This window comes from Vanacampus margaritifer, chromosome 13 (assembly GCF_051991255.1).
Source record: "Vanacampus margaritifer isolate UIUO_Vmar chromosome 13, RoL_Vmar_1.0, whole genome shotgun sequence".
In the NCBI taxonomy this organism is placed as follows: domain Eukaryota; kingdom Metazoa; phylum Chordata; class Actinopteri; order Syngnathiformes; family Syngnathidae; genus Vanacampus; species Vanacampus margaritifer.
The window spans coordinates 22327173-22345364 of NC_135444.1; the positions used below are offsets into that span (position 1 = coordinate 22327173).

At 41.2% G+C, this 18192-nt stretch overlaps 2 protein-coding genes across 2 annotated transcripts; both read left to right on the forward strand.

Annotated features, from left to right (window-relative positions):
* On the forward strand, nt 1-7014 carry rp2 (RP2 activator of ARL3 GTPase). Its single transcript, XM_077583392.1, has 7 exons — nt 1-90; nt 417-801; nt 2457-2732; nt 2934-3326; nt 4476-4590; nt 4714-4799; nt 5316-7014. Exons 2-7 carry the CDS (start codon nt 634-636, stop codon nt 5397-5399), a joined length of 1122 nt encoding a protein of 373 aa, XP_077439518.1. The 5' UTR covers nt 1-90; nt 417-633; the 3' UTR covers nt 5400-7014.
* A 503-nt stretch (nt 7015-7517) lies between these two features.
* jade3 (jade family PHD finger 3) lies at nt 7518-17095 on the forward strand. Its single transcript, XM_077584047.1, has 12 exons — nt 7518-7723; nt 9750-9818; nt 10399-10458; nt 10535-10614; nt 10690-10847; nt 10951-11141; nt 12153-12364; nt 13299-13466; nt 13530-13646; nt 13715-14188; nt 14411-14528; nt 15570-17095. The coding sequence occupies exons 3-12, from the start codon at nt 10410-10412 to the stop codon at nt 16406-16408; spliced, it is 2406 nt and encodes an 801-aa protein (XP_077440173.1). The 5' UTR covers nt 7518-7723; nt 9750-9818; nt 10399-10409; the 3' UTR covers nt 16409-17095.
* The last annotated feature ends 1097 nt before the right edge of the window (nt 17096-18192 follow it).

Sequence of the window (18192 nt, forward strand, 5' to 3'; positions counted from 1 at the left end):
TTTTTTTAGTACAACAGCTGCTTCTCATTGTGAAGGAAACACCCAGGGAGGCGTGACAACGTGTGCATTAAGGTGCATTTGTACTAAGCGGTAAATGTGAATTTTTATACAGTCAATTTTGTTTAATATTGTTCAGTTATGTAAATATAGCAACCCTTTAAACGAATATGATGATATTAATTGGTCTGCGATGCATGACAAGGTTATCATAGAGAAAAATACATATTATTTTTTAAGATGATAGAAATAGAATAGTTTGATTACTTTGAATATTTAGGATAAATGTTTTAACTCCTACATAAAATAAAATCTTTCAATTATTTATTTTATTGCTAAGAAACTTAACAAATTGCACTTTAAATCTCGAAAATGTGCATGTAAAAAAAATAAACGCTGATTTCTACTTCCTTATCAAGTTGTCTCTGAATGCATCACAAGTGACACACCCACCCGCCATCTAATCGAGAGCTGTGATTGGCTGCTGTACCACCCTCCTCTGCGCCGATTGGTTGACAACCCCAGAAGGGAAACGGGAAGAGAAAAAAATCGTGTCAAACTAAAACCTCACGCAATCTCGTTCCACGCGTAATTTACCTGTAAAGCCCGTCAAACACAAATCAAGAAGGATACAAAATGGGGTGCTTCTTCTCGAAGAAATCCAAGCGAAAGTCGTCGGAAAAGGAAGAGCGCACGCCGACGACGACGACGGTGGAAACTACGACGATAAGCAACGCGGTTCCCCTTGGCAACAACACGGACGAGGCGGCACCGAAGCAGTACAGCTGGGACAAGAGAGAAAAGGTTCGCCACATTTTCTCATGTTCTACTTTGGAAATGCACACCAACTAACCGACTCTTGAAAAGTTGAGTCACGTGCACTAATAATGGCTACGTTAAGCGTCGCTGTGGTGAAGTTGACGTGTCAACCCTGACACTTTTTTTTTTTGCAAATGGCGAATGAGTCGATTGATTGTTTTCGCGTTCAAATTGGACACGTTTGAGGCAGTTCTACCTGTCGTCCCTCGTAACCTGCAGGTGCACTCGAGTGAGCTCAATTCTTGCCAGCCAGGTTTTGACTTTTACACTCGAGCCATCGGCCTCCCACTCTCGCTCGCTCACTCCATGTAACTTGTTTTAAGACCATTAAGGGATTACAAAATGCACGTTGTTAACCGCATTTAACCTGACCGACATTTAAACTTCGGGGTCGATGACATAACTTTTTAATTTACTGCTGTGCTACTTCAAATTAATAAGGTGCAACATTCGCTATCCAAAGGAAGACTCTTATCTGTTTGCTTAGCCAAATCCAGGTGGTGATTTATTTCCAGTTTTCATGCTGTATTCTAAATTTACTAATGTTTTTTTTTTTAAATGGAGCGTCACAATTGGTGACAATGCTGTCAACTATTCTGTATAGAAATACACATTTCCACCAGTAATTGTTATTAAGTGATGATAATGGATGATTCCATTGAAATAGTATAATTTTAAACTTAATCTAATAGATTTATGATTTTTTTCTTCTGAGAGTACCTTTTCCCTTGAGATTAGGACGTTTTTCCCCTACAAAACATACACTTAAAAAAAAAATAATAACTGACTTTAAAATAAAGACAATTCCTTTCAAATACCTATCTTGAAGATATATGACCCTTTTCCTGTAAGATTATGACTATTTGTTTCTCTCAGAAATAGGGCTGTGTAATTAATCCAAATTCACAAATACAATTTCAATTATTTAATTATTAGAATAATCGTCAGAAAGATTATTAATACCAATTTTGAGTTGTTTAAATTCATACATTTGCGCCTTTAAAAAAAAACAACTAATTTAATAAATTTTGTTTTGTCCAAAAGGAACTTGCATAAAATTATAGTGTTTCAAATAATTTTATTTGTCTTAACATTTTCGTGTTTCGTACCAATAAATAAATGATCGTCCTAATTGTGATTTTAAGTATTACCAACATAATCGTGATTCATATTTTCTTTATAATCGAGCAGCCATACTCAGAAATATAACTTTTTCTCAAAAACATACTTTTAAAGAAACGTTTTTAACTTCTTTTTTTTTTTTTCATCATCTAAAAAAGTCCAACCTATTTTTTTGTTTGTGAAAATGTACAATTTTATTTTTGTAATACTGTATAACTTTTTTTTTTCTTACACCTTTTTCTTGTAAGATTGACTTTTATCTCAGAAATAGACAACTTTTTAGAGAAAATGTACTACAGTGTTTCCTTGATTTAGTTTAGTTTTTCAAGAGGTACAGCATGTGCCATTGTTCGGGTGATTTCAATTTGTCATGAGCGTATAACAAATTAATTTATTGCTTGTTTGTTGATTAATAGGATGAGGACATTGAAAAAAGTCATCTATTTTTTTTCTTATAAAAATAAAGTAAAAAAAATGAATGAATTCTAAGCCATTCAGCCGTCCTATTTTTGACCCAGGTGGACCCCAAAGACTACATGCTGACAGGCCTGAAAGACGTGACGGCAGGTCGCCTCCCCGGGAAGCTGAACGGTCAACAATTTGTCATCCAGGACTGCCACAACTGCGACATCTACGTTTTCGACCACGCGGCGGCCGTCACCATCGACGACTGCGTGGACTGTCGCATCGTCCTGGGCCCCGTCAAGGGCAGCGTCTTCTTCCGGGACTGCAAGGACATCCGCTGCGTGGTGGCGTGCCAGCAGTTCCGCACGCGGGATTGTAAAAAGATGGAGGTGATGTCGTATCTTCGAGTTCGCTGGTTATGTTATTGGAAACAGTTTGAACGTTAATACTGTGCTAAGTGAGGATTCAAATATATTGTCATGAAAGTAAAAAAAAATAAATAACTAAATGTGACTACTTTTGCTAAACGAACTAAATTTGCAGACTCCCGGCCCTTTTTGGGGTCGAAACTAACAAGCCCCCCCCCACAGGTGTTCCTGTGCTGCACCACGCAGCCCATCATCGAGTCGTCCACCGGCGTGAAGTTTGGCTGCTTCCAATACTTCTACCCCGAGCTGGCCTTCCACTTCAAGGACGCCGGCCTGAGCATCTTCAACAACAACTGGAGCAACGTGCACGACTTCACGCCCGTGGCCGGCGAGACCAACTGGAGCCTGCTGCCCGAAAGCGCCGGCGTGCTGGAGTCGGTGCCCGCCCCCGCCGCCGACTCGGACTTCAAGGCCACCCGCGTGTCGGCGGACACGGCGCGCAGCATCGTGCCTCTGACCAAAGGGGGGCGGCGCAAGGAGAGCGACGAATCCTGCCTGTTTGTGTTCTTTGCCGGCGAATACGCCACCGCCAACGCGCGCAAGATGATCGACGAGGTGAGGAGAGGTTGACGTCGGGTCTCTCGGTCCACTTTCATTTTTACAAATGTGCTTTCTTACTCAGTACATTCTTTAAACATAATTAATTAAATATTTTTAGCAACATTGATAAAAAAAAAAAAAAATTTAAATATGTATTAAGTAAGGTTTGTTACACAGTATTGAGCTATAATTCATTCATTTTAAATAGAAAATTTAAATAGTGTAACATTCAATAAATACTAAAAAGTATTAGAAAATAGTAAATTACTTAAAATGTAAGAAAAAAATTCAATGAGGAATTTGAGTAATGTAAGACTCTTGTTTTGATACCAAATTATTGTATTTATTTATTTTTTTACCCATTAAGAGGCTGTGATTATTACAAAATTATGTTTAAAATGTTCATATTTTTGATTAAAATATTAATACATTTTTACTCATTGAGGAATTAGAGAATATGTAAAATAACAAATCTGCTTTTGTTACAAAATATGGATTATCACCCAATAAAGGGTTGAAATAAATAAATATATAATGTTTTAAATAAAAGTAATTAACATGAGGTGGGGGCTGGGGGGGTAAAAAAAACATGCAACTTTTGAGACAATGTAAAAAAAAAAACTCTGTTACAATATAATTTTTTTTCATAGTTAATGGCCATATTCATTCATTGTTAAAATTATAATAATACAAAATAAAAATGCTATTTTTCATAAAATTAAAATGTTATAGAGAAACATGAGTTCATGTAAAAACAAATAAAGCAATAAAGTGATACTCTGATTCATCATTAGAAAAAATAATTAAATGTTTCATCAAATTAATTAACATACAAAAGATAATTTCAATGAGGAAAAAGAAAATTTATTTTAACTGCTTTCTTTACCAAATGTTGTGTTGTTACCCAATAGAGGACAATAATGCATAAATGAAAAACAAAAGTAAATACTAATAATTATTGTAATAAAAGTAATTAGAATGTCCAAAAAATAAATTCAATGAGGAATTTGAGATAATGTATTAAAAAAAAGACACAAATATTATTATTAATAAATATCAGCAGCGAGCTCAAAAACGTCTTCCCTGCGCATATAGTTTGCTCGTTCCTACCATCCATCCGCTCCCACGTTCATGCTCGTTGTAACTTCTTCTTCTTCCACGCAGGCAACCGCCAAAGGCTTCGTGCTGATCCAGACAAAAGAAGTGTCAATGCGGCCCGAAGACGTCAAGCGCGTGTTCCAGAACGACGCCGAGGATCTCGTGGAGTGGATCGGCAAAGGTCGCGAACTCCTTTCTCAAAGCCTTGACTTAACAAGCGGGCATACTTTGCTCATCTCTGCACTAGATTGAGTTTGTGACTCTTTTTGTTTTGTTGTCTTTTTTTTGGGGGGGGGTGCTAAAGGTCCCGTCATCGCCCTGGAGCTGAATGGTGACAACGTTGTGGAAGCCTGCAAGAACATCGCCGGCGACGTGTTCAGCGGCACGAAGGTCAGCGCCGCTTTCTTCTTCCCTTTACTCGTCACTGGGAAGTGGCGAAAGAATTTGCGTGACATTTCTGGGAAATGTCCAATTTCTTTTTCCAAATGTGAAACTCTCATATCTAAGATTTCACTGCAATTCCGAATTTGCACCGTCGCAGCACGACGTTGTAATGTCGCAGACTTTAGCCACATAACGTATAACATATGCAGACCGATAATAAAACGACTTATTCTCTGCAAAGACTGACAAATATGACTGCAGTTTACAGGGGGGTGACTTGTGACCATCTCCATTTGTATCCATATGTTTGTGTCACACTGCCCCCTAGTGGCCAAGGTGCACGCCCCAGCAGGAGCAGCACAATGTCCACTGAACTGAAACAAAAATGGTGTCATTCTTTACATTACACTTAATTATGGCATTACTTTCATGATGTGCAATATTTGCAGTGTTTTTTTATTTAAAAACATTTTTGTACTGATTAAAGGAATGTCCATTTCATCCCCCCCCCCCCCCCTGCAGGTTTTTGTCTCTGACAACAAGAACACATCTTCTCGTGACGTGGACAACTTCTTCAACTTCGCCGACATGCAGATGGGCTTGTGAGGAGTCAAGTCCATACATATTTGTACGCTACTTTTTTTTTTCTTTCTTTTTTTTTTGCACTGCTACAATCAGTGTGGTTCACACACCATCCAGACCTGCTGCTGCTGCTGCTTCTTCTTCTTTCGTAATTAAATCATGGGTGTAAACACAAAAGAGGGGTTAACCACAAGCTGTCATGTTTATGACTTGGCAAAAATAGTTTTGAATGTACGGCACCCTGTGGTGTAAATTTAAATCAATCAATCTAAATTGAGATTCACGCTCATGCTGTCCACATTTTTACCACTTGCTGTTTGTTAGCTGTTGCCGTCGGAGGTGTCAAAAGTGCGCACATACTTGTGAAAATAAAACTTAAAAAAAAAAAAAAAAAAAAAGATAATTGTAAAAGAAGAACTGATTCAACTTTAAGTAAAATAGTAGTTGGCTTGTGGGTTAGTCAACACGACTAAATTACAAAAGTCCAAACGAATTGTTACCGCCATCTTCCTTGTTAGCTTTTTCCTTCACATATGCAGGTTTTTGGTCATAAATATCATTTATTTAAAATGATTGGCCTGATCCATTTTGGACACTATTATTGGGACAAATCCACTTTTGACGGACTTCAATCAGACCAAAGGATAATCTTGTGGGACAATGTGATCAAACGCAACATAAATCGTAGCCGATAAGGACCGGGGGGCTACACCACAAATAGCGGAAACATCCAATATAGACGGGAAAAAAAAAATCTTTAAACAACCAAAAAAATGACTTGACAAAAATTCTGCTAATTGGTGAATGCCTGCGTGCCGAACCGCCAGTACCCGCAGTTGTCTTACATGGATTTTTGTAAGAGTTTTTTTTTTATAAGATCCAACTTCTGTGAGATCATGAAGGTGTCTGTGATCAGTGTGAAAGGAAAAAGAAAATAATAAATTCTAGAGGATAGACACCGGAAAAATCTACTTAAAGCTGCCCTATGTAGCAATTTTCCCCAAAATGTCTTTACAAAAGCCTTTTTATTTGACCATTTATGACTCAAACATCTTCTAACTAGCAGTTAGTGGGTTCTCCTGCAAGCCTCTGGTCGATAGTTTTCAGACTGGATTCAGGTTCAAATTTCCCGCCCTCTGGAGTGTGCAGTTTCATTTTTCGGCCACGCGTGGCAGTAGCGATTCGATATTCAATTTTCTGCATTGGGCAGCTTTACGTACAGTAACTATTTGTACTTGGTTACTTGCCACCACTGGTCAATGTGCTTGTTTGTATATATTTAATTTCTATTTATTTTTAATGCTCGCTTCTGTCAAAATGTGAACACGTAGCTCGAGTGTTGGTTGTCTTCACTGCCTGAAACATCAGGAGCACAAGAATGCCTCGTATTTATGTATAAATCTTTATAAAGATTGTCACGTATATGTACTATACTTAAGTGTACGACAAAGCGCACCTTTTGTTTACTCAAAAAGAAATGAACATGTTTGCTGTTTTGTTTTTAATGTAGGCCATCATGTGATCAGTCTTTTTTGTACAATGTGTTTTATATGCTTTGTGGAATGTTTTTGTATAGAAACAAATTGATGTTTGACGCTGTATTTTTTTTTCTTTTTTAGTAAAAGTTTACATTTTGACATTGGTCTTTTTCCCCCTCTTTTGTGTCAAATGATGCGTGGGAGTTGGTAACAACAATGCTGACTTGCACAACTCAGCCATGAGTCACACTTGGCAGCTTTCACTTCCACCTAAAATCATTTCATATGCCATTAATTAGTCTGACCTGAACTTCACCATCTTCCAGATGGGCAGAAGGCCTACAAAAATTGGACCTAAATCAATGTTTGAAAACAGTTATTAAAGATTAAATGCAAAAGTATATAACTTAAAAGTCCAATACTTTTATTTTATTGTATCTTTTTTTGTTGTTGACCTCTTGTTATGATCTCTGATTTGAACTTAAATTCTTTCAATTAGTCGTCATTTTGATTTGATAGTTTTACATTTTTCTATTATTTTAATTGTATCATGTATTTTTTTTTTTTTTTGACTGAATCCGTGTCGACCCGTCCCCACGCCTAACGCCGGTGTGCAAATCGAACGCACCCACGACGGATTGAGTTGAAACCTGAGGGGTTTAGGACCCGGCGGCCCACGAGGTACAATAGCGCTGTTGTGCCGTGTTGGTGGGCCGACTGACTGCAAGCCCGGGTGGAGAACCCCCTTAAAACCCCTTGGTTTAACCCATTACCACGCCAAATACTTATTTTTTGGCTATACGCTGTGCATTGGACGCTGGGCGGCGTACGGATGAGATAAAGCGGACCTCGCGGCGCTTAGTCTTGAAGGTAAAATGGTGGAAGTGTGAACAATATGCCCGTGTGTTTCCTGGCTCGTAGTGCCAGGATGTGCCCCCGTGGATGCTTGCTCTAAAAACCAGGCCGTCTTTTGTTAACGAGGCGTTTTGTTTTATTATCCCCTTCAACGCTTGCCTCGTCGTTTGGTCAGACTGGGCGGTTAAACGGGCGTTTAGTTGTCCACCCCCCACCTTGTCACTCGTTTTAAAGGCTCCACTGTAAGGAAGTGACATGTCTGTGTGCTGGTGGTGGCGCCCATGTTTGATTTGGCCCTCGTCGTCTCCCGCTTCCGACGCGTCGACTAGAGTTGGCGCCAAAGCTTTTCCCACTTTTCTGACGCTTTATTTTTTCCCCTAGCATCTGGTCTGGGGTGAAAGTAACTCCACGGTTGGAGTAAAAACTAACGCGACGTGAGTGGAGTAACGTAAACAAAGCTCCTGCCGCAATTTGCTCATTGTTTTTCGAGCTTCTTTTTAACAGCGGGATCCCATTATTGTGACGTCATATCCGGTGAACCCCTCCCCCTCCGCCTGGTTAGCTAGCTTGTTGAAAGGGTTGCCCCCCTTTCACGTGCTAGTTGCATTCAGTGGTGGCGAAACTACTCATACACTGTACGTAGCTAGAAGTTCAGATTATTGTGAACAGAAAGACAGATAAGTAGGGATTTAACTCATTTACTTAGTAAAAGTAAAACAAGTATAGACTCTGTAATGTTCTTAACTCATTTACTGCCATCCATTTAAAAAAAACAGCTTCAACTTCCCCTTGTTGTCGTCTGGTTTTGAGTATTTTGACTCATCTTAAAATGATAAAATATTGTTTGCTTTGACAATACATTTTCAAGTGGGTTACTGGGCTGCAGGTCACCCCAAAATCCTGAAAAGGTCTATATTATTTGCATTACTGTATTGCCTTTAACAAAAAGCAGTTTTTCAAAAATAAATAATGTATACATAAAAACAATGATTGAATAGTGTTGGTGTAATTGAATGAATGTTGGAAAAATGTTAAATTGCTCCTTGAATCCTTCTATTTTTCTTTATGTGGCCCTCCAGAGGAAAACGTTTGGCCACCTGTCCTTTTCATTGTCATATACATGTTGTCGTTGGCTTAAAATGTCTGTTGTTGTGGAAACCCCTCATGTCAACAGCAGACGTTGTCAAGTGCTCTGTTGCTCATTCTCCTTTTCCACTTAAGAATAGCTTGAAGAAGAACATTTAGGGCAGACTGTGTGGCGTTTACATGTTCCCCATTGCTGGTTACTTTGGCCTCATGCATGTAATGGATTTGAATGGGTGGTGAACGTTGTCGCAAATGTAGCGGCCAATCAAAAATGTTTTCTCAAGAAAAAACATGTTTCAGGGTTTTAATGATTAGTGACAGTGACCAATAAAGTTTTACAATAAAACTGAATCATTTTATAATTTAATTTGTACCTGTGGATAAAAAAAAGTGAATCGTTGAGTCTGTTGCCAAAATGCGCTTTTAGCTTTCATACAAAACTGAGAACCCTTGCTCCAAATTTTCCATAGATGTTAATGTGACTGGTTGTTTGCATGTACCCTGTGATTGACCAGCGACCACTCCATTTTGTACTTCACCTCTCCGCCGAAGGTCAGCTGGGATCGGCTCCAGCTCACTCGCAAATTTAGTGAGTGCTATAGAAAATGGATGTTTGTGTCTGGAGCATGAACTTATAAGACCACGTCCACCCCTTCATGGGGAATGCCAAGCATGTGTCCCTTGTTTAAACAACACCTTTGGTCCACTTACACACTAGCACGTCATGGGAAAAGTGATAACCAGAGAACCCAAAATGAAACATGCTGTTGTACAGGAAAGGTACAAAACTGAGCAATATGATGACTTAAATATCAACTTCCCACTCAAAATTAATTTGACGAAACGGACGGCAAACGCGCGTCTGCTTATGGCTAACGTGAAAATGACCAGAGAAGCTTGGCAAGACCATCAGATTTATTGTGCTAACATCACACGTCTTTTCTCTTATTGTCAGGGATGACATTAATCACTTGAGCATCCATCGGAGGAAGCCACTAGCATGCTTTTCAACTGGAGCTTTATGGTGAGTAGCAGTCGCGCATTTTTGGACTCTTTTTGACTTGGGATTCACAAGGCTTGACTAAGCCTTGTAGACACAAAGATTTTTTCTCTCCAAATCTTAAAAAAAATATATATATCAAAAAGCTTGAGACCCGTGAATTAGGGCTGTGCAATTAATCGAATTTCAATTTCAATTGTGACACTCCACAAATACAAAATCGGCATAACAAACAAAAATCTAATATTATTAATGCTAATTTTGAGTTGTTTCAATTTATATTTTTGCATCTTTCTTATTTTATTATTCTTGTTTGGTCCACAGGGAACTTGCATAAATATAGTGTTTCAAAGAAATGTATTTGTCTTCATATTTTTTACGTGTCTAAACATTTTCTTGTTTTGTACCCCAAAAAAACAAATGATTGCACTTATCATGATTTCAGTTATTACCAAATGAATCATGATGAATATTTTCTTCATAATCAGGCAGCCTTACCATGAATTGTAAATGCCACACGTAACTTTCTCCCAATTCTGGTTGTCGTAGCATGTGAACAATATGTGCTATTGAAGGTCTCACGCGGCGTCCATCTTGTCTGCAGGATGTGACAGGATGAAGCGTCTCAGGACCTCCAGCAGCAGCGACACTTCTGACAATGAGAGTGAGTCCCCGCGCCAGCCGCGTAACACCACCTCATTGACAAAATGGCTTCATTTGGGTGCCGTGTTTGCATCCAGGTCCCTCAACCTCCTTCTGCTCCAACAAGTATGGCAGCAAACCGGGCACCCCTGCCGCCGACCCAAAGAAACCGGCTGAAGTAAGTACCTCTCGCCATGCGCGGTGCCCAACACTTGAACCTCTCCCAGATCTCGACTTTGCGCTTGTCTCGCAGGTGTTCCGAAAAGACCTGATCAGCGCCATGAAGCTGCCTGACTCGCACCACATCCCGCCGGAGGAGTACTACCTATTGGCCGACACCTGGAAGCAGGAATGGGAGAAAGGGGTTCAGGTTCTGGCGAGCCCGGACACCATCCCGCAGGCGTCTGTCAGGTGGCGATGTTTTTGATTTCCTTGAAAATGTCCCCCGTCACCCGATTGAACAAGAAATAGCTGCGTTTACTCTTATGACAGTTGCGGCCATTTTTATGTTCAGGATCATCGCGGAGAAGTCCAAGGAGATTCTGTACGGCCACCAGAAGAAGTACATCCAGTGCGCCGGACAGGAGTCCACCGAGCCGGGCTACGTCAACATCAAGGAGCTGGCGGAGGCCATGTGCCGCTACGACCTGGACAACGTTGACCTCTACTGGCTGCAGGCGCTCAACAGCCGGCTGCTCTGCATGGGTGAGCCACGGGAACCCCCGCATAGTTGCCCTTCGGTATTTGGGAAGTTGTCTGCTCGCAGATTATTTGATGGGGAATTTATCCATCGTTATTCATGCGGGGATGTCTCCAGGGGTCTCCAACCTTTTTTTCCCCACTGCGAGCTACTTTTAAAAAAAAAAGCAAAACGGCAGCGAGCTGCTCGTGTTTCACAACATTTATATCACCGTTGTTATTTGCCTTTACTTCAAACACAACAACGGTGGTCACAAAATGCATAGTATGTTGGCATATAAAAAAAAATGAAAAAAAGTACCAAAATGATGCTGAACGTGTATGCTAGTGGCGCAACGGCTCACAAAAGTCACAGCAAAAAAAACATAGTACTTGTATTTATTTATTTGCAAAATGCTTTTAAAGCCCATTAAAAACAACAAGAACAAAATGTCTAATATGGCAGTTTAAGACTTAGGAACACAAATTTAAGTGGAATGCTAAGCAGATATTAATATTGGCTTAAAGTTGTGTTCCTAAAATCTAAATGGCTATATTTGACATTTTGAGTTGAATGTTGTTGTTTTTTACATTTATTTAATGGACAAAAGTGTTTTATAAAATAAATGAAGGCAAAATTCAAACTCATTTGACAGCTAGCTACTAGCCACTAATGTCGGAGATTTGTGCCGTTCCATACAATGACGGCATCATTGACTAGCGGTTTCTTAGCATCCTAAATTAGCGATTGAGTATGAGTTCGGGATGGCGTTGTTTTGATGTTTGTCCTAACTATATAATGTCAATAAAAAGCACGATGAAGAAATCCTGAATGCCGAAAAGGGAAGTCAAGCTCGCCGCCACGCCACAACGCGGCCCAACTCCAAAGTAAAAGTCTGCTAAGGCTATTTGCATTGCCATCAGTGTATTATTTAGTCCACTTTATTTTGAAGTTAGCCTTAGCGATCTGTCCGCAAGCTACTCAAACCACGCCGCGAGCGCGCTACCGGGTTGAATGTAATTGTGCGTGTCCTCCAGGTGAGGTCCCAGTGGACGAGCTGACGATGGAGCGCACCATGGAGGCGCTGGAGGCCCAGTGCCACGACAACATGAGGCACGCCATCGAGACGGTGGAGGGCCTGGGCATCGAGTACGACGAGGACGTGGTGTGCGACGTGTGCCGCTCGCCCGACAGCGAGGAAGGCAACGACATGGTTTTCTGCGACAAGTGCAACATCTGCGTGCATCAGGTTGCTGTCAAAAGCTTGTTGGCCGTGTTTGGAATCATTCACTCTTTCCACTGCCTTCTGATTGGGCTTCATTTACTCAAGATTTTGTTTTTTTGTCAAGTCAACCTTTTTTTTCAAATGGTACCAACATGTACTAGTTAGCCCCGGTGACAAAATGAGTAGCCCACGGCTGACTTGCTAAGAATAATAAATAAATAAAAGAATGTTAGCATTTATTTATTTAAACTTAATATGGTACAGATTGTGCCACACTCTAAAAAGAGAAATGTTGAACCACTTTAAAATTAAACAGAGATTTGTTGACCAATTCAATACAATTGCTTCAAATGGTAACCCACGATTGAATTCAATTAATCCAAAGTGAATACATTAAATTAAACAAACTCATAATTAATTAAACTTAATATAATTTCGCTGCGCCTGGTGGACTTCGTCTACCAATTCTGGAAGTTGAAGAGGAAGAGCAACTTCAACAATGAACTTATAATTAATTAGACTTAATATATTCACTTTGGATTAATTAATTTAATATATCACTTTGGTTTAACTTAATAAAATCGTGTGTTACCACTTGAAGAAATGTTATTAAGTGGGTCGACAATTCTCTGTTTAATCTTAAATTGATTCAACAATTCTCTTTTTAGAGGGCAAGTATTCTGTATTTTGTTTAAAAATACAATTGAATGTTCAATTGAGAAAAATACTGTTTTTATTAAAGCAATTTTGGAGCTGTAATTTTGATACCGCAATATTTTTGCTCACAGTTATAATACGGTCTTTTATTGACCTGTGCCTGCTCACTACATGTTCGAAGAGTAAAAGAAAAAAGGTGAACTCACCTTATATAGTGGCGAGAGAGTGATTCCCAACATAGCGAGGATGACGAAGTGACCCTGTCTCAAGATGGCGTACTTCCTCCCCCCCCCCCCACCAGGCCTGTTACGGAATCGTCAAAGTGCCCGTCGGGAATTGGCTGTGCCGCACGTGCGTGCTGGGCATCGACCCGCAGTGCCTCCTGTGTCCCAAAAAGGGCGGGGCTATGAAGGCGACGCGTGCCGGCACCAAGTGGGCTCATGTCAGCTGCGCCCTTTGGATCCCCGAGGTAAAAAAAAAAATCATAAAATGATCTGATTACCAGCTCACACTGACCCTCCACCACATGCAGGTCAGCATCGCATGCCCTGAACGGATGGAGCCCATCACCAAAGTGTCCCACATCCCGCCCAGCCGCTGGTCGCTCATCTGCAGCGTGTGCAAGATCAAGACGGGCGCGTGCATCCAGGTGAGACCACACGACATCATTCGTTGAACCCGATGCCACTCGCTCACCATCGCATCACCCCCCCGCAGTGCTCGGTGAAGAACTGCACCACGCCCTTCCACGTGACGTGCGCCTTCGAGCACAGCCTGGAGATGAAAACCATCCTGGACGAAGGCGACGAGGTCAAGTTCAAGTCGTACTGCCTCAAGCACAGCAAGCCCAAAGCGCCATCGGCGGGCGAGGCGGGCCTGAGCCCGGCGCGCGCCAAGCCCCCGCCGCCCTCAGACTCCACCAAGGGGGGCCTGCGGGCGCAGCGGCTGCAGGAGCTGGAGGAGGAGTTCTACGCGCTGGTGCGGCCCGAGGAGGTGTCGCGGGCCGTGGGGCTGTCGCCGCGCCTGGTGGACTTCGTCTACCAGTACTGGAAGTTGAAGAGGAAGAGCAACTTCAACAAGGCCCTGCTGGCGCCCAAGGAGGACGAAGAGAACCTGGTGCTGCAGCCGCACCAGGACAGCATCCACACGCGCATGCGCATGTTCATGCACCTGCGGCAGGACCTGGAGAGGGTCGGTGCAATTCGTTCACTTCACCTTTTGGGGGCGCTAGCTCTGATGGCAACATTCGTAAACAAAAACCCTACAATGTCATTTGACCACGGGAAGTCGGTTAACTATATAAATAAAATAAATAAAAATAACATAAAAAATGAAATAAAAAAATAGTACAATTAATAAAGTATTTATTAAATGATATCTTGAATGGGTGCTGATTGTGTTGCGTTGGCGTAGGTGAGGAACTTGTGCTACATGGTGAGTCGGCGGGAGAAGCTGAAGCTGCTGCAGAGCAAAGCCCAGGAGCAAATGTTCAACCTGCACGTCACCCTCATGAGCCAGGAGATCTCGGCTGGTGAGCTGCCGTCTACTCAACCCAGCCCCTTTCATGCAGGAAATGTTTTTGCAAAAACGTAATATGTCCTTATTTCACTCCTCGAGGGGAATTTGAGATGTTGCAGCCGTTTTAAAAATACAAAAGAAAATAGCATTAATAATACTGATATCAGGTATCGTATTTGGTAGGCACTTGCATTGTGTTAATGTATCGAGTACTCACAGATGCTGCTGATACCAGGGATACTTGGATCATTGAGCCGTTTTCAGCTGCAAAAAGTTAATATTTTGTCCAGAATGAATTTGGTAACTTCATTATTTTTATGTACAATTAATACCTTTAAAATACAATTTTTTTCCACTTGCTGTCGACTAAAGATGACATCACCTGTGCTGAGGAAGTAGGTAGCAACCAATCGTGGCTCAGTTTGCTGACCAAACCCAGAAAACAGGTGAGCCATGATTGGTGGTTAATCTACTTCCTCAGCACAGGTGATGTCATCTTCAGTGGACAGCATGTGGAAAAATACGTTTTTTAAGTTATTATTTGTACAAGAAAAATAAGGAAGGTACCAAATTCATTCTGGACAAAATAGGATCTTTTTGCTGCTGAAAATGTCTCAATGAGTCAAGTGTCCCTTTAAGACAAAAAAAAAAAATCTGACTTCAGGTAAGTCTTCCTCAACAGTAGTTGGCACTAAAATAAAATCGCCTTTCTGACGCAGATGCAACATGGCCCTGGCTGATCTCTTATACTCTGCTGCCACCTGATGGCTGTATTTATTTTATTTTTTAACTACCATTGCTTTAAGCCACCTCTTCCTGTCACAGGCTGCATCAAAGCCTTCTGTATGCTCTAGCATAAAAAAACATGTTGACACGATTTTGGGAGGGCAGGACAAAGTATTAAAAAAACGTATTTATATGTTTTTGGGTTCAAATTAGTTAAAAGTAGAGGTATATACTCCGAGTGATTACTCGTACTGACTGAGTCATCAAAATACCAAGAAGAGCTTTTTTGCTCACGTTTGTGCATTGTTTTGTTTTTTTTAACCCGAAGGCCTCGCCGCTTCCTTCCCGGTCGAGAGCGTTCTGTTCCGGCCTCCTCCGAGAATCACGCTGAAGCTGAAAATGCCCAAAGCCTCCAGCCTGGGAAACTGCCACGCCGCGTCCAAATCGGCCAACGGGCCTCTGTGCCCGGACAATAGCGGGAACGTGTCTGAGCATGCCAGCGAGGGTTTGGGCCAGGGCAAGCCTCAGCTGCACGGGCACGCCCGGCGGGAGGAGCGCGCCAACGGCCGGGTCGCGGGGAAGCCCACGGCAGGTAAGCCGCCCAGCGGAAAACCTCCGGTCGGGAAGCCGCTCGCGGGGAAGCCTCTGGCCCTGCATTCCGCTTTGCACGGCCACTCGTCCAACGGCAAAGCCGAGCAAGAGCGCGCGTCCAAAAATGGCCTCTTGGAGAAACTGGTTGCGCAGAAAGACAGCTCGTGCCAGACGCCGGGCGAACCCGACGCGCCCAAGCAACCGCTGGACAAAGGCGCTTTCGGTAAGTCGGCTATGGAGCACTTCGGCAGGTCTTTCAAGGAGGCCACTATGAACCTGGTACGGACCACCGAGGACATGCGGGCCTCGGACAAGCTCGCCCGCAAGGAGAAACTGTGGCCCAAACCCGTGTCGGCCAACAACGCGCGCTTGTACCACGACAGCGACGGCTACTGTCCCGACCTGGAGCTCAGCGACTCGGAGCCCGAGGCCAAGGGGAGGCACCGGCGCCAGGGCGGGCCGCCCCCGCCGGATGCCTCCCGAAGGGGGGGCGGTCGCGGGCAGAAGGGCGGCGGCGGTGGTGGCGGGCGCGGGAGACAGTCGCTGGGCGCCACCTCAAAGTGCGTACGAAGGTGACGGCAGCATCGGGTACATTGTGTGAGAATACGAGATTAGCGTGCTAACCGGTTAGCACCACATTTGTACGTAGCACAAGTTTTTACTGAACCGCTACACGCCGTTCCTCATCGCACAGTTGGATGTACCGTGTTGTGAAAAATGGACCAAACATGCCAGTACAAAACGAGAACACTCGCCAGGACTCCTGCTGCTGATGTCACACACTAGGCCACGCCCCTCATAGGCACACATCATCACACAAATACGGTGTTTCCCCGGCTAAAGTGGGCAGCCTGAGAAAATTGATCTCATTTCTTCAGTTCAGTTTTTTGGGCACCAAGATGACACCAAAGCAATACTTTTATATTAAGGCCTTTGGCTTTAGCATAAATGCAGCAAGTAGGTGAATTTTTCAGTCAAAATCGGAGGAAGGTTCCGAAAGGAAATTTGTGAATAGGTGGGTGAGGTGAGAACTGTTACAGTGGCTACAAATGGACAGTTTATTTCAAAATATCTTTTTTTGTTTATTTTCTTAAGAAAAGTTGCCTTGAGCAAAAAAAAGTTAAAGTAGAAAATCATGCAAAGTTTGTTCATGTGCACCGTCAATGGAGAACACTAAAGTTGTCGTTGTCGTCACATATTTGCTGCCTTCACTCTTTTCTTGTTTCCTCCCCGATTTGATAATAAAGAAGCAAATCAAGACTTTTTTTGTTTTTTGTTTTGAATGACTATCTCCCACATGATATACCTATGTAATTTAATTTCTAATATACATTTTTAAATCATTCAAATGTATAATTTGTATTATTACGTTTTTAAATTATTAAAATATTTTTGCATTTTCAAAGTCAACGATTATAAATTGTTATAACCTGATCTATTTATTCAGTTTAATTCTATTTATTAACAACTATGAGATTTTAACTTAATGAGGTAACTTTTATTATTATTATTATTATTATTACGTTTATTTTCTAACGATTAAGGGTTTTGGTTAGATAAATATTACAAATTAAATTAACTTTAGAATTGCTGTTATTTGATTTTTACTTTTAAATGAAGATTATTAGCACATGAGCAATACAATGGAAGTGATGTGACGATAGGGGGCAGCATTTGCCACACAAGTAGAGTGAAAGAAAAAATGTTTTTTTAAATACAAGTACATGATCATATTGTATACATTTGACCGAATGTGTATTATATTTATCCATTAACAAAATAATATTAAGGAATGCAATTCTCAAAATACGTTTTGCTCCCTTTGAGGATTTTTTTTCTATACAGTATGTGTCATTGAGAAAAAAAATGAGCTTAAAGCTACATAAATAAAGATGTTTTCATGAAAAAAAAAATTTTTTAGCCAAGAGTTGAAATATTACTAGAAATGAAATCATGTATTTTTTTTAATAAGAATATTAAAATAAGTAATGTTCTCAAAAATTCAAATGTGTGTAAAAAAAAATAAATCCTATTTTTCAAGAAAAAGCCACAATATATTGAGTATTTTAAAGATTTTTATTCATTAAAAAATGGAATATGACAAAAACTAAAGCAGTCTTTTTCAAGAACTTTTTTTCCATTAAGTTGATAAGATGAAAGCCCTAAAAAAAAGACCATATTTTGCAAGGGAAAAAAATAGTTATGAGCGTAAAGTTAGAAAAATTTGCTCTAACTTTAGTTTTTTGTGGCATAGGCCTCTATATTTGAACTTTTGTCACGGGTTGCATGTTGGTTTGGAAACCTGTTGAGCAACTCCTGCGCAACAAAACCATACCAAAGGGCTGTCCTGAAAGTCTCAG